General features: G+C 40.0%; 1 protein-coding gene and 1 long non-coding RNA gene across 2 annotated transcripts in view; both read right to left on the reverse strand.

Moving 5' to 3' along the window:
• Positions 1 to 19,314, reverse strand: part of LOC117806399 — a 39,446-nt gene that overhangs the window by 12,780 nt on the left and 7,352 nt on the right. The window lies entirely within an intron of this gene.
• Positions 7,505 to 10,091, reverse strand: six6a (SIX homeobox 6a). The gene is made up of 2 exons (XM_034675331.1): positions 9,029 to 10,091; positions 7,505 to 7,749 (listed from the first exon to the last, which is right to left on the reverse strand). The coding sequence occupies exons 1-2, from the start codon at positions 9,598 to 9,600 to the stop codon at positions 7,584 to 7,586; spliced, it is 738 nt and encodes a 245-aa protein (XP_034531222.1). The 5' UTR covers positions 9,601 to 10,091; the 3' UTR covers positions 7,505 to 7,583.

The following is a 19,314-nucleotide window of genomic DNA, read 5'->3' on the forward strand; positions in this document are numbered from 1 at the left end:
GAAATTAACATGCATACAATAACAACTGTGGAAAAATAAAAAAAAGCTCAGAGGGTAAATAATTACACCAAGGTGACAAAGTTACAACAAACTGTTAGAGCTCATGATAAAATAGTTAAAAACACTTCCATCTCTGATTTTGCTTTAGTCACCCTTTAAAGAGCTTCATATCTTGTGTTGATTTTATTTTGTTTGGCAGTGTATTCCACATTAAACCCTAGAACACTAACGTTGGGTGGGTTTCACCCATGTGATTGTGGTTATGTGATTTTCATTATGTTGCTGCTGTCTGAGTTGCATGGGTCCCTGGGTAGCTTCATGCTGCTCTCTGATGAAACCCAAGGTAGGTAGGTTTCCCTTCTACCATCCCTTTTTATTTTCAGCAGGGACACGTTCGGGTGATTTTCACCCAACGTTAGTGTTTGAGAGTAAACTCTTCGTTTATCTCTCCCACAGTTATCAGTGATGCAGGGAGACTGTGCCTTCACTGGATAAGGCTAACGTGTCCCAGGAATGGGTGGCCCAAAGAACAAGTTCCCAGCTCCATTATTAAAAGAAAAAATCATTTTCATCCCTAATTTTTCACTAATTTTTGAGCATTTTTATAGGGTTCCACCATGATACTTGTTTTGCATTTTATGAGATGTTTTGTACTGGGAAATACAAGAGGAGTACATCAATTTGCAATGTATTGTTGTACTATTATATATTTTGATGTGAAGTACTTTTTATTGGGCATTTTATATTTCGGGTAAAATATCCCTGATGTTAGTGATGGTGTTACTAAATGTTACATTAGTGTTCTAGGGTTAAGAGCCTTTTATGGAAAAGTCGACTCCCTAAGGGAGATCTAAGAAGTGTGATTTTATAATTGCCACTAGCAGTGCCCCTGGTGTTCCTATCACTGTTTTACCTGACCAAAAATTTGCATAAGATTTCTGATGCTAAGTTTTACAAATTTAAAAAGCAGTTTAAGATAGGAAACTTTTTTTAATTGATCAAAACTGAGCAAATCATGATGCTTCATTAAGTGACAGTGATGCAATCTCCTGGGTTTTTCATACATTATTTTTAAGGCTTGGTGGTACAGAGATGCAACAGGCTTAATTATTATCATGGGGGCTTGGCTCCACACTGTGACACAATACTGATGAGACTGTAAAACACAGGAAAATAACATATATCAATTAATCTATATCAATCTATGTGGCCGATTATAATGAGATGTTTGACATGAGGGAGTAATGTTCTGGTGTCCACATAATTTTGGCCACAGGGGTACGCACTGTTCAGAGCATTGATTTGCTCATTACATAATGTTTGATGTAGAATGATGATAATGATAAGACTGATAAATGATGATTTAATTTGTTACAACATACTGTAATGGGTAATGTTGATGAATCAGGTGTAGAGTAGGTACCAGGCCCTGTCCCTGTCCATGGTGCTGAAACTCTCCTGCAGCGTTCACTATTGATACAGAGGAGAATAACATAAGTAGATAATTTCATGAGTTAGGACATGAGTCACTGACCCTGAATGACTTCTATATTCTTAATTATTATTTTAATTATTTATATTTAATTTTAATTTTAACAACTTGTAGTATTTTTCAGTCTTTGAGGTCAGCATTTTGAAAGGTGAAATTTTAACTGAGTTCAAGTTAAATTAAAAAGACAATTAGTTTATGCCTTATTAGTAAAGGTTCAAGTTTAAACAAATAAATAACACAATGTGCCATCATCTGTAGTGAATAATCTACACTATGAAATTAAATGATAATGAGTAGCCTAATGTATTTTTCTGGTTTTACAGTTAAAAAAAGGCTCAGGACCTTCCAGTGTGGAGATAAATCATTTAAACTTATTGAATCATCTTTGTTTGTTTTAAGTGTAAATTGTTGTTGTGTAAAACTGCAATAATGCTGGGTAAACTTTCTAGGATCCTTCATGCAGGTTCACGTGATACATCTTGACCATCAGGGGGCGTCAGTGGTTCAGTGATGTTGGAGCAGTGAAGCTTCTGAAGATGAAGCAGATACAGAATAAAGTGAACAAAAACTGAGTTGTTTCTTAATTTTTCTTAAAAGAAAAAAACACTTCCTGATGGTCAGAAAAACATCGGTCAAGCTACAATGACAAGTAAGGAAGAAGACATAAAGGCAATTTAATAGCTTTATTTCCAAGGATGGGATAACTGAGGGGAAAGGGCGTTTTTTCTTTCTTTCTTTCTTTCTTTCTTTCTTTCTTTCTTTCAAATGAATATTTTGAGATAAATTCATGGCCTTTGCTTCACAATGACCTGACAGAAAATGACCGCTGTTGATTTCTTTTGCTCTACAGAACAGAGGCTCAAAAGACCACACAGTGAGTTCCAGTTTGACCTTGTAAACAACAAGCGGGCAGGGTGAATGAAAAGTTGTTGGAGTGCGGAGAGGATGGAGAGATGTGGTTTGTAAAAGGGGGGCGGAGGACCAAAAACAAAACCCCCTCTCCTCGAGTGACCTCAACTACCTCAGGACGCGTGTAAAGACGGTGTGATAGAATTCGTTTTTATAATAATAATAATAATAATAATAATAATAATAATAATAATAATAATAATAATAATAATAATAAAAATAATATGATTTCGTTTAAAAAGTTTGAATAGTAATCAAAAACTGGGCATGAAAAGTTTCATATTACTTTTTCTGCAGAAGTGTTGTTGTGGTTTATATCAGTCTGTTTAGGCTTTAAAGTGAAAACTGAGTTTGTTTTGTATCAGAAACCAGAAACAAATAACTACAGGTGGCATTTAAATGTGGTGGAGTGAAAATAATAAAATAAATGACTAAAACAACGCAGGGAAAGCAGGTGAGCTTTAAAACAGCTTAAAAATGCTCTTGTTAACAGAGTAAACTCCACGTTTACATTTCAGCACTGGAGAGATTTGCAGAGCATCAGAGTTTAACTAACATAAGTCTCTGCATGACGACACTGTAATGTTTAGCTGCAAAATTGCAACAACCTGCAAAACCCCAGCTCATCCGTCAAATGACTGCATGACTCGGTGCCGGGTCGATGAGACTGTTTAGAAGCAGCAGGTCCAGATTATACTTCAGCAGTCTCCTAAAAACTGAGCCCTGTTGAAGCTTTCATGCTCTGGATAGTGAAGCACACTCTCTGCACGTTTCCAGTGGTTCATTATGGTTATCAATGTGCGTGGATGTCAATGGAAGTCAAATATTGAACCAGCACAGACAGACCTGTCGCTCTTACTTTTGTTATTATGAAGAAGTTTGAAAGATCAATCAGGAAAATTGCTGTTTTAATTTCTTTTATCGGATTCTAAAGGATGTCGTGTATCTTATTTTGGGTGTTTGAGCTTTCAATTTTGCCAACTAATTAAAAAAAATAGTTCCATGAAAGATACAGTATTTATCATGTAACACTTCTCTATTAGTAGCCTCCGTACAGCAGGTTTGATTTTAGACCTCTTGGCAGACAGAAAGCAGGTTTTCAGAGCAGCAGGTTCCACAGATAAGAGACCCTTATAACTGTCTCCTCAAGGTTGTGTCCTTCAACAAGTGTTACAATTTCATGGTATCACAGTTAATCAACCGGTCATGATTACAAAAGCGTATTTGTGAAGCGGAATGAAGAAGGCATAACGTTGCAGTAAAAGGTGAGAAACCATGCAAGTCTGGTTTGTTTTCAGGACACAGAGATGACACTTACAGGTTGGACTTTTCAAAGCTGCTTGACTCAATCATCCCTCAAATAAAAAAAAAAGCCTGAATGCGGTTATATTTATTAAAAGAAACACATTAAAGCGTTAGTTTTTGCCTCTGATAATGTGATAAAAGATGAACGGACTCATTTTGACATAAACTACTGCAGTGCACAGAGTCCTCACCTCCATCCTTGCAGTTTGACACAGGGACTTAAGAGCAAGACAAGGACGTTTCTACAGCATCTCGTATCTGTGGCATTCTCTGTTTGCAGACTGTAGATAACAGGTTATTCAGTATGCCACCATATAGCTAAGCAAGGCTACAGTTTCAAATCACTCATTTCTGCCCTGTAAATCTCTCGCCTTGGAAACAACTCCTGCTTGAACTCAAACAGGCTGGCCTTTTCTAGGACTACTTGAACACACACTGAACTCCATATACACGTTGAAATATGGAGTGTAGGCACGATTTATCATTCAAAGATCAATGAGTTCATATCATCAAAACAAAGTGAAAATATTGTTTCTTATCATCAAATGTAAGATTCACTCACACATACAGCAGCCTATATATTTTTGAATAAATACAAGTGAAACGATACAACATCGTATCGTGATTTAGACCTCATTATAAACTCTTAAACCACGTAGCCTAACAACATTGGATATTAAGGGATATACTAGCATACTCATTCTGAATTTTATTGTTTAATCTTTTGGACTTTTAGTAATATGGTGCTATTTTTATACTTGGATTTTTAAAAAGCACATTATTATTATCAAAACATGGAGTAGCACCCTGAATGTTCTCAAATGCGAAAATATGCATCAAATTCAGCTTTTCAAACGAGGTGTTTCAACTGTTTGAATACCTAAAATGAATCAGAAACAACCTAATGCAGACTCTTGGCAGACAGATACCCTGACAGGCCTCCATGTGTGCGGTTATTTCTGCTGAAAAACTATACCGTGCCTCAGAGTGTCTGCACTGAACCACGTTGACACATTCAATAACAATAAAAAGTCAAGGCTGCAGCCTGCCCTTCCACACATATCACAACAGAGCTGAAAAGAGCCTCCCCTCACGTTAGGTTAACTGCATTGATGTGACACCTTTAACTCGTCCAAATATTTAGTAATACCTAGAGATACTTCAGCTTACAGCAGCCAGAGCAACCCACAGAGAAGCATGTGCTCTATAGCGCTGCAGGTGAATTAAGATGGGGTGATTTATTACATTTTTAGCCCATTCATTACAGTTATGACTATGTGCTGAATCTATTAGAAGGCTACTACCCGTCAGAAAACAATCAACTGGTAATTAAAGCCGTTTAATAGGCCAAGCCATGAGCTCACACTGAAGCGCAGACACACACACACACTCACACACACACACACTGGAGAAGTTGTGATTTCTGTGGCCCAGACTCCCCTCATAGGACTCTTTTCTTTAGAGAGGGACCCGCGCTCGCTCCCCTTCACAAAACAGCGGCAGGGCCCCTTTTGTCCGCGCGGGGACCCCAGACCCATCATTAGCACTGATTACCGCTGACCAGTTTGACAACCTTATTGACTGCGAGAAAGACTTTTTCATCCAGTCCCCTCCGGTCGTCCTTATTTTCAATAGAAACGGAAATATTCAGCCATTTTGTCCCCGTGGTTTTGAAAGAAGAGCAGCAAAAAATATAAAAAGAACCCCCCCAACCCCTTTACTTTCCCTTCACTTGTTTCCTCTCTCTATCTCTCTTTAGTAGCTCAAAGGCTTTTGTCTGCTGCTGAAGTTACTGTAGACTCATTAAATACAAATTGGAGCAAACCAGGTGTCTGTCCCATCAGATGGAAAAGCTCGACTTTAACTTCTGGTTCTGTCTGTTTGCTCACTTTTTTCTCTTATCCTGTTTCTCATCACTAAAAGACTTTGAGCATCTTTTAGGGTAAACAGTCTTGAATCGTTTTCAGTTTGTAGCAGCCTTATGCAAGAAATATATTCTACCTTACATGTTCTAAAACTGGGATTAAATTGTGTGCTGGGATATTAAATTAGTATAAGGTAGCAGAACAATTACAGCAATAAAAAACTAACTAAGTTTACTATTAGCTAGTATAGCTAAGAAAGCCATGACGAGGAAATGGCTGAATAAAGAATCCCCAACCATCAATGAATGGAAAGAAACTATTCAAGAAATGTATTGTATGGAACAACTGACTTTCTCACTACGACATGCAACGAAACAAAGTGAAAAATATTGGAAGAACTGGACAACTTGTATGAATGCGTAATGATGTCTATATTTTCATATGTTCTGCTGTGGAAAATGCGTTGTTTGTGCCCCTTGTGGACAACCTTGAACTGACAGGATCTTAAATAAACAAACAAACAAATAGTGGGGTGGCTATAGCTGTTATTCTACAGCATGCATGTCCAGTTCTTAAGTGTCTTAGAATTTCTTTAAAGTCCTTGCGTTTTTTTCTCCTCTCTGTCCCTTACTATGGTATATCATGTCAAGCATTTTACCTCACTCGTGATGAGGACCCTGTCTGTCTTATGTTCTCAGTATTGTTTGTATAATATGTGTTACAAAACAGGAAAAATAAAGTCTAAAAAAAAAAAATAATAATAATAATAATAAATTAAGTTAAGATGAACAAGTATGAGAAACAGCACTCACTTCGAAATACTGTGGCAGATTTTAAGCGTTTAAATTTAATTCCTGGAGGTAGGCCTAACATCTTTAGTCAATTATAACAATCACATTTTCTTATATCATTTTAGAATAATGCTACAGGTGTGCATTAAGGCAAAACTGTTTCAGTAAATTATGTGATTGATTTTTCCATGATGAATCCATCACAAGCGCAGTTATAGCCCTTTTTCTGATGCACTAGTCTTTCTTTAAAAACACGCTGTAGGTGTCTTGGGGAAAAAAATATCCCTTGAATGATTTAAGTCTCGTCTCTTTACGGTTTCTCCTCCATGCACGAGCAGAATAAAGCCTATTTTGTCAATCTGCTGTGTTTTGAGCTCTATGATCTCTCTCGCAGATCATCCGGGTTAGTGAGCCGGCCTCTCGCTGACCTCGCGCTGTCACCCTGCATTACACGACGCAGAGCATGTTGGCCAATTAGGGCTCGCTCCAAAACGTGTCAGGCAATCCAGCAGCAAGGCGCTATAATCACGAAGATCCTTCACAGGGAGGCTTTTATAGAGAATTGATATTCAAATAAAATCAACACGCTGATTGTTCCCACAAAGCAGCCCTCAATAAAAAAAATAAAGTCTATCCTTTTTTGACCAACAATTATTTTATTAAGTTATCTCTTTTTTCCTTTTACTGAAACACATTTCCACTAAAGCGCGCATGCTCAACAGGTTCACCTGTGTACAAGGTAAGTATTAAAAACACCAAGCAAATGAATATGAAATTCGAAGAGACAAGAGCAGATCGGTTTTTTTTAAATAGGCAAATAAACATTATTTATAAAACTTTGAAAGTAAAGTAAAAATATCACAGTTCTTTTTCAACATGAAATACCCACAGAGAACAGCAGGTTAGACGCTCGGGTGCCTCAATCCCCCCCTCCCACATTTTTTTTTTAATTTTCTTCTTTATTCTTTACTTTTCATCTCGGGTCGTTGGTTTATTAGTCCGTCAAACATGTGTTGTCCGTGTTAAGTTCTGTTATCCACGCGTGGGTAAAACGCAAAGAAAAATATAGGCCGCAGATCACAGATTTGGCACCCGTCAAATATCAGTCCGTGTGTGTTTGTGTTGTTTTGTTACTCAACGCAGGCACTATGACTTGTTTTTATTAAGATTGTCTCTCAGTCGCATCCACCCTCTAATTCATCGACACCCTCGCTGTGGCCGTCAGATGTCACATTCACTGTCGCTGGAGGTGATGGAGATGGCGGAGGCGGCTGCTTTGCTGGACAGACTGGCCTCCGGACTGGACGAGTTGCCCAGCCGGTCCACGGTGCCGTCCTCATCCGCCAGGGAGCGAACCGAGCCGCCGGAAAGGACCTGCTGCTGGAGCCTGCGAGGGCAGAAGACACAGAGACAATGTTACAGAAGAAAAGGTCCATGTGCAGAGCATTTTATACTATACCATGTGCAGAGCATTTTATACTATACCATGTGCAGAGCATTTTATACTATGCCATGTGCAGAGCATTTTATACTATACCATGCGCTTACTATAACGATAACATTCATGTTCTTCACAACATTATTTCTGAAAGCATCATAGCCTACTGCTAGCAAAGCAGCTACTTCCAGTGATGCTATTTAACCAAGCGTCATTTTATTTTGTAGCAAATATATCAGATGTGTTCTATTTTTTTTTCACATTTTGTAAACTAATAGTCAATTAAAAACATTAAAATACTAAATGAAATTTACCAGCCAGAAATGATTTAACATAACACTGAAATGACACCAAGACAGAAGAGCTATTTTATTTTCGATGGACGCATGACTGAACATATAGTCCTTATCAACAATCAGGCCCTGCACATTTATGGTAGATTTTTAGCACAAGCATCAGAACAAACCATTACTTTCCTTAAAAAGGAGGCTATACTTACAGGATAATTTCAATGCTGTTCTTATTAAGACCTCAGATATTACTATAAAGCATTATCATTCAACCACAGGAAAATCAGAGCAGATTTAGCTGCATATAAAGGCCTTTCAACACATTTACTTAAATTGTGATTGTAAATAAAAACCTATTATCTGGTTAAAAACATTTAAAAGGTAGCCTTTGACATTAACAGAGGAAATTAATTGACCTTAAGTGGACTAAAATCGAATAGCCATTAAAAGGAAATTTAGCTTATTCCTTGTTAGCCTCAATTTTGCTCTCCAGATTTGTGCTAATCTTATTCACAACAATTAAAGAGTTAATTCCATTTATGGGGCTTTGTTGATCACAATAAACATAAAAAAGAAAAATATAAATAGTGAAAAATTACATGAAATCAATGCATTACATATTATTTATTAGCATCACTACTGGCTGCTATTTTCTGTATTTTAGGCACCCTTAAAATACACGAACGAAACAGATGTAATGAACAGCATTTATAGCAAAAATCTATTTTATATTTACATTACAGGTTTATTTTTAATCTCTAGAAATTATGTCAGACCTGTCTGTCTCCAGCAGCGTGTGTTACGGCCTGTTTAGTTGCATTAAACTGAATGGCTTTAAATCACATGACAGGAAGACTTTTTCTTTTTACTACGTCCAGAAAAGTAGCTTTGTGTTGCAGGTGTCGTGGTCAGAAACCTTGCAGATGCACGGGTCTCACCTGTTCTTGGCGGCCGCCGCTCTGTCTCTTTGTCTGCGGTTTTTGAACCAGTTTCCTACTTGTGTGGGTGTGAGTCCTGTCGCCTGTGCAAGCTCTCTCTTTTTACTGGGATTCGGGTAGGGATCCTGCAAATACCATTCTCTTAACAAGTGCCGGGTTCTCTCCTTGAAGCAGTGGGTTTTCTGCTCTCCGTCCCAAATGGTTCTGGGTAGGGGGAACTTCTTTCGCACTCGGTATTTGTCCACCGGCCCCAGCGGGCGTCCCCGCAGCTTCTCCGCCTCCTGGTAGTGCGCCTCGAGCCACAGCGCCTGCAGCTTTGTGTGCGACTCTTTGGTGAACTTGTGGTTCTCCAGGATGTGGTAAAGTTCGCGAAAATTGCCCGTGTGGAAAGCGACGACGGCCCGGGCCCTCAGCACCGACTCGTTCTTGTTGAGGACCTCGCAGGCCGCCGGCGCGACGGGGAGCGACCACAGGAAGCGGCCCAGGCGCTCCACGTCCCCGCTCTCCTCCAGAGTCTCGCAGACCCCGGCGACCTGCTGGGGGCTGAAATTCAAGATGGGCAGCTGAAACATGGAGGCTTCTCCTGTGTTTCCCTCTCCTCCTCCTTTCTCCTCTCCAGCACTCTCTCTCCTCCGCGTCGACTCCTCCGCCGCTTCTCTCAGTTCGCCGCGGTTCTCCAAGACCCTCCAAAAACAAGACAATCCCAAAGTTGCCGAACCAGACGTCTGAGCAACGTCGGGAGAACGCCAAACGCCAAACACCGCGGAGGAGGACCGATGGTGCGCGGGGGGCCGGCTACCGCATCCTCGGGCTGGGTTAACTTGGCAGGCAAAGGGCTGAGGACGCGAGGGAACCACAGCCGGAGCCACGATGTAATTTTCAAGGTAGGCTGGGAATGAAAGTAACGAAAGAATTAAAGCCGGAGCCGAGATGGTTTTTTTTAAAGGGGGGAGAAAAAGACAGTCAAGCCCCCTCCGATGATTTCCTATTGGACTTGGCAGATTGGCTGCCCGGTTGCCATGGATGCACGTCAATCACTGTCAAGTTCGGCCAATCAGGCGGAAAGGAGATCTCAGCACCTCCCTTTTCAGAAATAATATAAACATTTTGACCTTTTTTGCGTCGCGTCTTCAAACGTTTAGCTGCCCCGCCGTGCTTTAAGAAACAGCCCGTGCCTTTGTAAAGAAAGACCCTTCAGTCTATATGAGAACACACACAGCTCAGGCTGCCTTTACAGCTCTCCAAACCAACTTTGGGAGGCAAAATGACACCCTGCCCTGCCCAGCCCAGCCCGAGGCCAAATATCAGCATCATATTTTTACATTTAGGACGATATCACTTGCCCAGCTGAGTTTTACACCATGTGGATATTTATCATGAAATAAATTGTTTTTAACGGTGTAATTATATTTCTATACCATAAGCACACGTGTGAAATAATTTATAGCCTACCATTTAATTGTGATTTCATTTTTACACGCATAAGCATGCAGTTCGTTATTTATTACAAGCTTATACGCTTTTTTCATAAACTAAAACTGGTGTTGATTGAAAACATCCTTCAAAAAGGGTCAATGTGGCCTTTATCTCAACAGGACTGAATTTGCAGCCAACTCTGTTTCACAACCTTGAACAGAGTTAGCCGAGGCTCCCCGCATTTTTCAACCTCACAAAAGTGATAATTTATTAAGCATAATAAATTATATCAGAGTCGAAGTTACGATGATGCATGCTCTTTTATGTGGGCTATGAATAAATGCTCTTTTTGAAAAACACAGGCTAATTGATTGCTGTTATATTGACAGTCTCCTGTGTGTGAATGTGTGTGAGTGAGTGTGAGTGTGGGATGGTTATTCCTGCAGACTGTAGCTCCCACACTGTAACTTAAACTGCCTTTATTTACAGTATGTTTGTATTAGGCTGCTCACAGGCTGTGATGTCAAAGCAGCAGAGGAGAAACCTTGTGTGTACATATATTTATATTTACATATTTAGGCTATATATAGGATTATGATGACCCTGGCAGGCTATGGGCTCTAGTATCAGACACACTCCGTTTTGTGCACAGGCTGATTTAGTAAATAAGAGGGCGGATAGATAGCGCAGATGGTTTGAAGTGTCGGGTCAGATTATTTCATGGCTGGATACAGTAGTAAAGTTCATTCTGACGGAAAAGCCTGATATTATTTTCACAGATCCCCCACCCCCCATATACACACACTCACTCACTCTCTCTCTATCTCTCTCAATCTCTCTCTCTCTCTCTCTCTCTATCTCTTCCATGCACGCGTACGCACGCACGCAGCACACACTCGAGCTGAATCCCCTTCGGGCTCTTTTTGCATGAATTATAGAGTCTGGATGCGGGGTTATGAAATGCCTTCTGCACAGGAAGCTGTTCATTCTCATGCTGGTTTAATGGAAACCGCTGCAGCATTACAAATTAAAATACAAATCTTAATAATTAAGAATTTGTATATCATCCCCTGACGCGGATGGATTTGTTTGGCAGAAATAGGCCTGATTTTACGAGCAAATAGGCCGCGTCAGCTAAGTAAAATTGACCATTCACAGCTTATAAAGTGCTAGAATGAGCAGATAAAAATCCTAAGGTGACTCAGTGGCCATTCATTCACCCATATTATCACACAAACACGGTAAATATAGGTAAATAAAGGATAAGATCTCGAAATGCAGCAGTGAAAAGTGAAAGGCGAGGGACAAGGTGCTGCTCTGAAATATTTAATCTCCCTGTAAATATTTCATCTCTGCAGTCTGCACGTCCCAACCGAAATTTACAAGGACAGCAATACTTTCTCGAGGAAGCTCCGCATCAATAAAACATGGGTGAGTTTTGGATCCTTTAAACGGAGAGCTGGAAATAACAATTGTAGACTATGCTCTGTAAGCAACACGTCTAGGTTAAAGGCAGCATTAAACATTTATTGAATACGAAAAAAGGAGGTCTGGAGATGATTTCTCTGTCAGGGTGACGTCGTGTTTTTGTATTACTCCGCTAATAACAGGTGGCTTTCCTCTACATATTAATCTCAGGAAAAAATAGTCCCCTTTTTATTCCCTCCTTGTTATTATCTGTTGTCTCTAACCTTTCAAATGTTTTTATATTCAATGCTCTTTTCCCTTCACCTTCCATATCAAATCATAAATGCCATCCTAAACAGCCTGATATAAGCTCTACTGTAACCCACTGCAGGCCTGTGTCACTGTGTCAGAGGATAGTAGAACTCCTGACACCAATATCTCCACACATTCATCATGGCAGCACAGTGGATCTCATTCAAACATAATTTTTGCTCTCTTTGGTCTTTGTTTCATGGTTTCCACTGACACTCCTCTAAGAGACTAAACTGATTTTGAAGGGGTTGTAGGATCCTACATTGAAGATTGAACCCTTTTCATAGCTGGTGTTTCGTTTTTTTTTTTTATCTTGATGAAAGACTTTTCCTTTTATTTTTGTGAACCAAGAGGCGCTGAAGGCTGAGTTACATGAAGAAGAAAAAAAAAGCAGATTGAAATGTACAATGACAATACAACCCAACCCAAGACAACTCCAACTTTGATGTAAAAAAGGCCAAGAATTTTTGATTCTTTGACGAGAGGATATAAAGAAGCAGACTGACAAACATGCCTGATTTTTTGTAAATCTGATTTTTGAGTTTGCCACAAGGTTATAATGATTTTCACATTTCGTCAATGCTCTGCAGACCTTATGCAGGATCGTTATTTCAGGGTCTCAAAAATAAATACTTTGAGAAGTCTTCAATTTTTCAGAAAAATTTTAATCTTAAATTCTGCAAATCTCTGTCTGTTGCTGGTGATGGTGTAGTATGAGTGAAAGCTCTGTGACTTCTGATAAACAGACATTAAAGTAAGTGAAATACTTTCGTCAACTGATGTTTCCAAGATGAAGAAAAATAACCCATAGGTTGATAATTAACTTTCAAATTCCATAAAATGCAAGTTTAGAAATGCATGATATTTCAACAAATCTATATAATAGCATTAAACATGACATTATGGGGTATATTAAAGGGTCGTTTCACTTCATGGACACACAACAACAACTCGATGTACATCTGTCCCTGGAGGTTTAGTAAAGACAGCTACAAGGTAAAGAAAGGATTAGTACTGTGCACAGGTGTGGTGCTCCCTGCTGCACTTCCCTCTCATTTTATAAGTGAAGTCTACATATACTTTGTGTCATCATTATTATGTAGCTGGGTCGTAGCCAGCCCTGGGCAGAGGGAGGGAAGGAGTGGGGAATAGTTACATGTGAACAGGCTGGAAATGACCCAGATTCCCTGGGATCACTGGAGCAGACGAGACACTACAAGAGCCTGTCACCAACAGCCATCCTGTCACTGCCCCATACGAACCTCCTGCACCTTCATCCTCCTCCTCTTCTTCCCCATTATAGGGTGATGTCTGATAATATGCAAATGTGCATAAAGGCACATGAAACACATATCAACAAAGTGTTAACAGACTGCCTCATTTGCTGTGTCTGTGATTAAAACACTGAAACAGCATCAAGAAATGCAAGCAGTGATGCAAGACAGTGCTACACAATGCTAATGTAGGGACAATGCCTGAGGCGGTGCAGGACTTCTGCTTAGGAAAGATGGGGGACGCAAACATTACAGTTTACATTAACAGGCTAGCTCGACTTCAGGGTTGTGTTGACTGCTCCCTGCAAGACAGACTGTTTTAACTTAGTCAGCTGTCCCAGCACGGGATTAACTTTCCAATTAAGATATCATGTCAGCAACACTCCCTGTAACCCCTGTGTGACCCGGATGTATTTAAAGGGCCTGGCTCATGCAGCGGGGACTTAAGAGGAGTCACTTCGCTCATACGTTGCCTCACACTGACAGGGGGGTTATGGCAAAGCTCTCTTAGAGTTGTGTTTTCAGACCCATTTGCCCTCGAGGGCAGCATGAGCTCTCGATGCTACGTTTAATCTGGGGATTTGTGGTAACAGAGAAGACTTCTTATCCACTGACCCATTGGCCCTCAGTGTACGTAATCCGGTGCGGTTCAGTCACACAGGCCTGCTGACATGGATAGAGGAGAGCCGATACACTGCAGCAGTCCGTGTGGGGGGCGCGCACACACACACACACACACATACACATGGCCAGCCCTGCCCTGACACACATACTCCTCCCCCAAGCTTTTGTTTCACAGGGCAGATACTACACTGCACAGCCCGGCCAGTTTTAGAGCAGCAAGTGCACGTGATGTTTGACCTTAAGTCCACTGAGTCAATTCACACTACAAGTGTACAGAATATTACACCTACTAGACTGAGATCAACAGCAGCTCTGAATATTCATAATCTGACTAAAAACTCATTTATGAACAGAGCGGTTTGTAAAGTAAATACAGCATGACTGCATTTTTCAAAGATATCTGACTGTTGTGTAAATTTCTGCAACACAAGACGACAGGCTTCACAGTCATCTGCAGCCTGTACATGTGAACTTTATTCATCCACTATTGTAATGCAAAATAAAAAGACATATCCTGTACTGAAGGTTTCCCTGAATCCCCCCCCTGCACAACTCAAATGAAAACGAGAGAAATACCTTTAGCTGTGGTAAACAAACACTACAGTAAGAATAAAACCTTGAATCTTTGGCAAAAAGCTATGAGGCCTACCTTGAAACATACTCTTATTTATTTCTAAAACAGATTTATGTAGCATGCTATAGAGTGCATGCAATTATTACATCCATTCCACTCCTGAACGCAGTCAATTTCTTGCCAGATAAAGGGCTAAATGAAACTGGGGAGAGTGCATGTTGCACACCGCCTACTATATATTACCTGTGTTTGTGAGTGTTAGTGTAAGAGGCAGGGCAAGAGAAGAGAAATTGCAAATGAACAAATGCAGGCGCCACCTATAGCACTCGCACAACAAAAGTGATTGTGCGTACAAGGCAGCATTTCGCTGTTGGAGCTAAAATGCCAAGCTGGTAATTATGGACAGTAAATCTTCTGGTCACAAATGTATACAGCGAGTTTGAAAGTTGAAATTGAACGCAGCAGTAAGAAGTGATTTTCATAGAAAACATACGTAAAATTGCATCTATTGGCGTGTTTTTCTTTACAACTGCTGCTTTATTTTCAGCCATACTGTATTGTGAGTGTTGCAAATGAGCGCTGTAGGAATTCAGATTTTATATACGCCTTTTATTTTCTTTTAAATGGAAAAATTTGCTTGACAAACACAAGCACTATTCAACGAAATAAAAAAATGTATAACACAGGTCAGTTGATTGAATACTTCTCTGCAGCCCACACATTATCGCTGCTCTTCATTTTCTATTTCATTCACTAACAAACGATCTTTACAATACATCTGACTCACAATAGAGGAGATAAGCAGAGTTTTTTTATGTTCCATCTTAAACATTCTTATCCTTACGTCTATTATGATACCAGTGCATTGAAGGTTACGGGCTGAGTTTGTTACACCATTATTGTCAGCATAGCGGGAGGTTTCTAAAGAACAAGCCTTCATGAATGGTTTCCCAATTATTCTGTCCATGTGTGACAACAGAACACCTCCTTTTTTGTGTTTCTGACTCTTTCTGGAAAGCCTCCTTCACGTCTCCTCGTTGGTGGGAACACTGGGTACCCGTAGAGCATTTTAAGCTGCAAAAAAAAAAGAAGAAAACTCACCCTCTCCAAAAATAAAAAAATAATCCTGTCCATGTCAGAGGATCTTGACGACACCCAAAGGTGACATGAGTCAAAACCCATCACGGTCAGAGGGTCCTCTGGCACTGGGAAGCTACGTGATGCGTGAGTCAGGGCACAGGTCACAACGTCGCGGCCATGCTGCCTGGGCCTCACCTCCACTTCACATTGTCTAAGAGCCTCTGCTTCTCCAAGACAACACACACAAAAGGACACACTAACACACACACACACAAATGACAGTCAATAAATGTCTCTTCTAGCAACAGACTTTGCTCTTTTGTCTGCACTATCGCAGCTTTTTCAACAGTGACCTTTACAGACAGTATTTTGAGGATGTGTGTTATTTCATGTTGTGTATGTGCATAAAAACAAAGAAGCTAATATGAAAAATAAACACAAATATATCTACGTATCGTGCTGGACTAATTCTATCCGTTTATTAGTATACATTCCCTAAATAGCTATATGCTGCCTGTTCAGGCAGATTGACGTACACGGAAAAAAAAGATAGAAACAGAAGACTGAATTGTGTCCATTAGCTCAGAATGATTCATAGTGAGGCCCTCATAGTGCAGTGACTTCACCCTGAGCTCAGAATTACTTTATAGTAAATGGTACACTCATCAGTGCATTACACTTTCCTATACGGCAAGGATCAAAAAGACTCCTCTAAGTTGATTAGTTTCTATAAAACACGATTGTTTCCTCAACCTAGTGTTTTATTACTGCCAGCCACAGATGAGTAGCAATCTGCAAGGCTCACTCCGAGAGGAGCCTCAAGGTACAATACGGCGCCTTTTCATTCAGAGTCCGAAGAAAATACTTGGGCTGAGGTTGATTTTAAATCCAAGGCCTTAAAAATGATTCCTAGTGTGGAACAAAAATAGCAGCCTACTCTACAAACACCGCTCTATAGGCTGCGGTGATTGATCAAATAATCAGTAATGTGATTCAAATTACTAACTCAACTTTTGAATTAATGAACATGTATTGTGCTTATTGATTTTTTCTTTATTTTTTTAACAAAAAATGTAGAAATTCTCTGATTTCAGTTTTTTAAACAGGAACATTTTCTGGTATATTTTAGGCTGAATGACAGGAAACCAAACATCTTCAGGTCAAAAACAAAAACAGACACCTGAGGATTAAAATAATTTTCCAACAATTTTGATTATCAATTATAGATCTGAGGGATTTTTGAATATAAAAGGTTAAACTTATTTGACTTCAGCTTTTAATGAACATGTATTCTGGTCTCTTTAAGTCTTACTGACAAAAAAATTGAATATTTTGGGGGTTTGGACAAAGAAAAAAGAGATTTGGAAACACTGATCAACATTTTCTGGGATTATAAAAAGCAAATAACTAACTGAATAAAGAAAAAAAATCTACAGACTAATCATCCCTGGAAATAAATGTTAGTTGTGGCCTTGTATTGTTATATTCAAATAAGACTGAAACTGCTTAAGCGCGACAGCTGACAATAGATTTGTAAAACATGTATATTGAAGGGATGGGTTACGGACATTATCAAGGATTTCCTGTATCCGATTTGCCTCCCAATATAAAAAAAGTCTTCCTTTTTTTCTTCTAACAATTTTGTGCCAGCTCTTATTCTGTGAATTGTTTTCACTATGAGGGGCAGAGGGCAGGGATATCCTAGATTTCCGGACTCTTATAGTCTGTCAGCTGTGCTTTATTGATGGCTTATGTCAAATGCCATTCTGACAGAGCTCATTAGGATGAAGGGAGTTGTCTAGGTAGAGGCAGAAGAAGGCAGAGCTGGCGAGCTGCCTGATCACTGTGTGCACAAAGCTCACCACTGCACCTAGAGGGTGAAGGCTGTGACAGGAGTTAGCTGACAGGGCTATCTGTGTGTGTGTGTGTGAGGGGGGGGGGTTATGGATAGAGATGGGTAAGGGAGGCTAATGCAGTGCAGGAAGAGAGAAAGTATATGTGTATGTGCTCATGTCATTGCTCGAGTTACCCGGTGTCACTGAGCAGGTCTCTGCTTGATGCGCCGACTCCAAACACAACTGACAGGCTGAGAGTCATCTCGCTTTCGCCACTCACACATGCTCAAATATTTATCCGTGTGCAGTCCACTGTGTGGCATCAGCAGTCTTTTGCTACAAGGACAAGGCCCTGTGGAGACTTCAGAGACCTTGAGAAGATGAGTCAAATTATTTCCTCGCTGGTCCCCACTCCTCTCCACGGCACTCTAACTCTCACATCACCTTTATAAAAAAAGCCACAAAGATTACATTTGAGTTGCAGCTGGATTGTCTCTTGGTATAGCTCTCACAGGGAAATACAACCTCATCAAGTGATAACTCTCAAATAGCCAGCAGCTGGGGTCTAATACTTCTCTAAACAGCTGAATCCATATCTGCTGTGGCCAGCGGCACTGGTGATGAGCTCAGACTGTTATGTGACATCTTAATATAGTGATTAAAAATGCATGTTTGGAGGGTGAGCAGAGGGGTGCTCTGGGTGCTCCTGCCAGGGGAGATTAAATCAGTCTACTTAACAGACAGGCCGGGGGTTCAGGGTCAATGTAAATGAGCAAGATACCAAAGTCAGCTGTTGGTTTTCTAAAGAGACAAATAAAGCGGCAAAAGGTGATAATATCATAGCAAAGAGGAGAGCGTGATCAATAAAAGGCGGTGGAGGCCAGCTGTGGTGATGGTGATGTGGGAGCGCTTATTCATAAGCTCTCAAACAGAGTTCAAACCAATTCAACATGAAATCCGTTATTAAAAGTTGGCATTAAAAGAAGATAAATGTATCAAAAACTGAGCGCATGAGTCGTGTCACTGTTTAAAAATGTGATACAAGTTTGTTTGTTTTCGTTTCATCCAGTTTCATTAAAGTCTTGCCAAACAGTTTGGCACACTGAAGCACATCAGCAGCGACACAGAGCCAGGAAAACCTGAGACTGTGTGAGTACGCATCTTAGACTGCAAGTACCGCCGTACGAAGCCAGGCCAAAGAGATGTGGCTGCTAATCCAATCAGATGAAACAACAAGCTGAGCTGATCAATTACTGTTACTCTGTCTTTGCCAAACATTCACCGACAGACATCTGTTCACACACACACACATGCAGGTATATCGACAAAATGAAAACACACACCTCATGATTAAATCTGCCTTAAGGACACAACCACAAAAACACACTTACTGAACCTGAAACACATAATCAGAGTCACACTGTCAAATAAATAAAGTCAACAGAGTTTTAAATGTGTTAAATAATAAGGGGGTTGTATTTTGTATATAATCATGGATGTTTTAAGTGTAATTGCTTAATATTTGATCTTTTAAATATTCATAGAAATGTTGTGGATTGAATTTAACTGAATTTGGCAAATGGCTGCGACTTAAATCAGTCACTGCTGAGTGTTTTTCTTTTAAGGAAATGAAACTAATCGACTGTTTAACTGTGTCATAATAAAATGAAACCTGTCTGGCTCTCTCAGCAGGATGATAAATATTTTTTTTAAAATACGCCAAATACGTGACCAATTTAACACTAATTCTTTAAAAACTGAGGG

Source organism: Notolabrus celidotus, chromosome 22 (assembly GCF_009762535.1).
Source record: "Notolabrus celidotus isolate fNotCel1 chromosome 22, fNotCel1.pri, whole genome shotgun sequence".
NCBI lineage: Eukaryota > Metazoa > Chordata > Actinopteri > Labriformes > Labridae > Notolabrus > Notolabrus celidotus.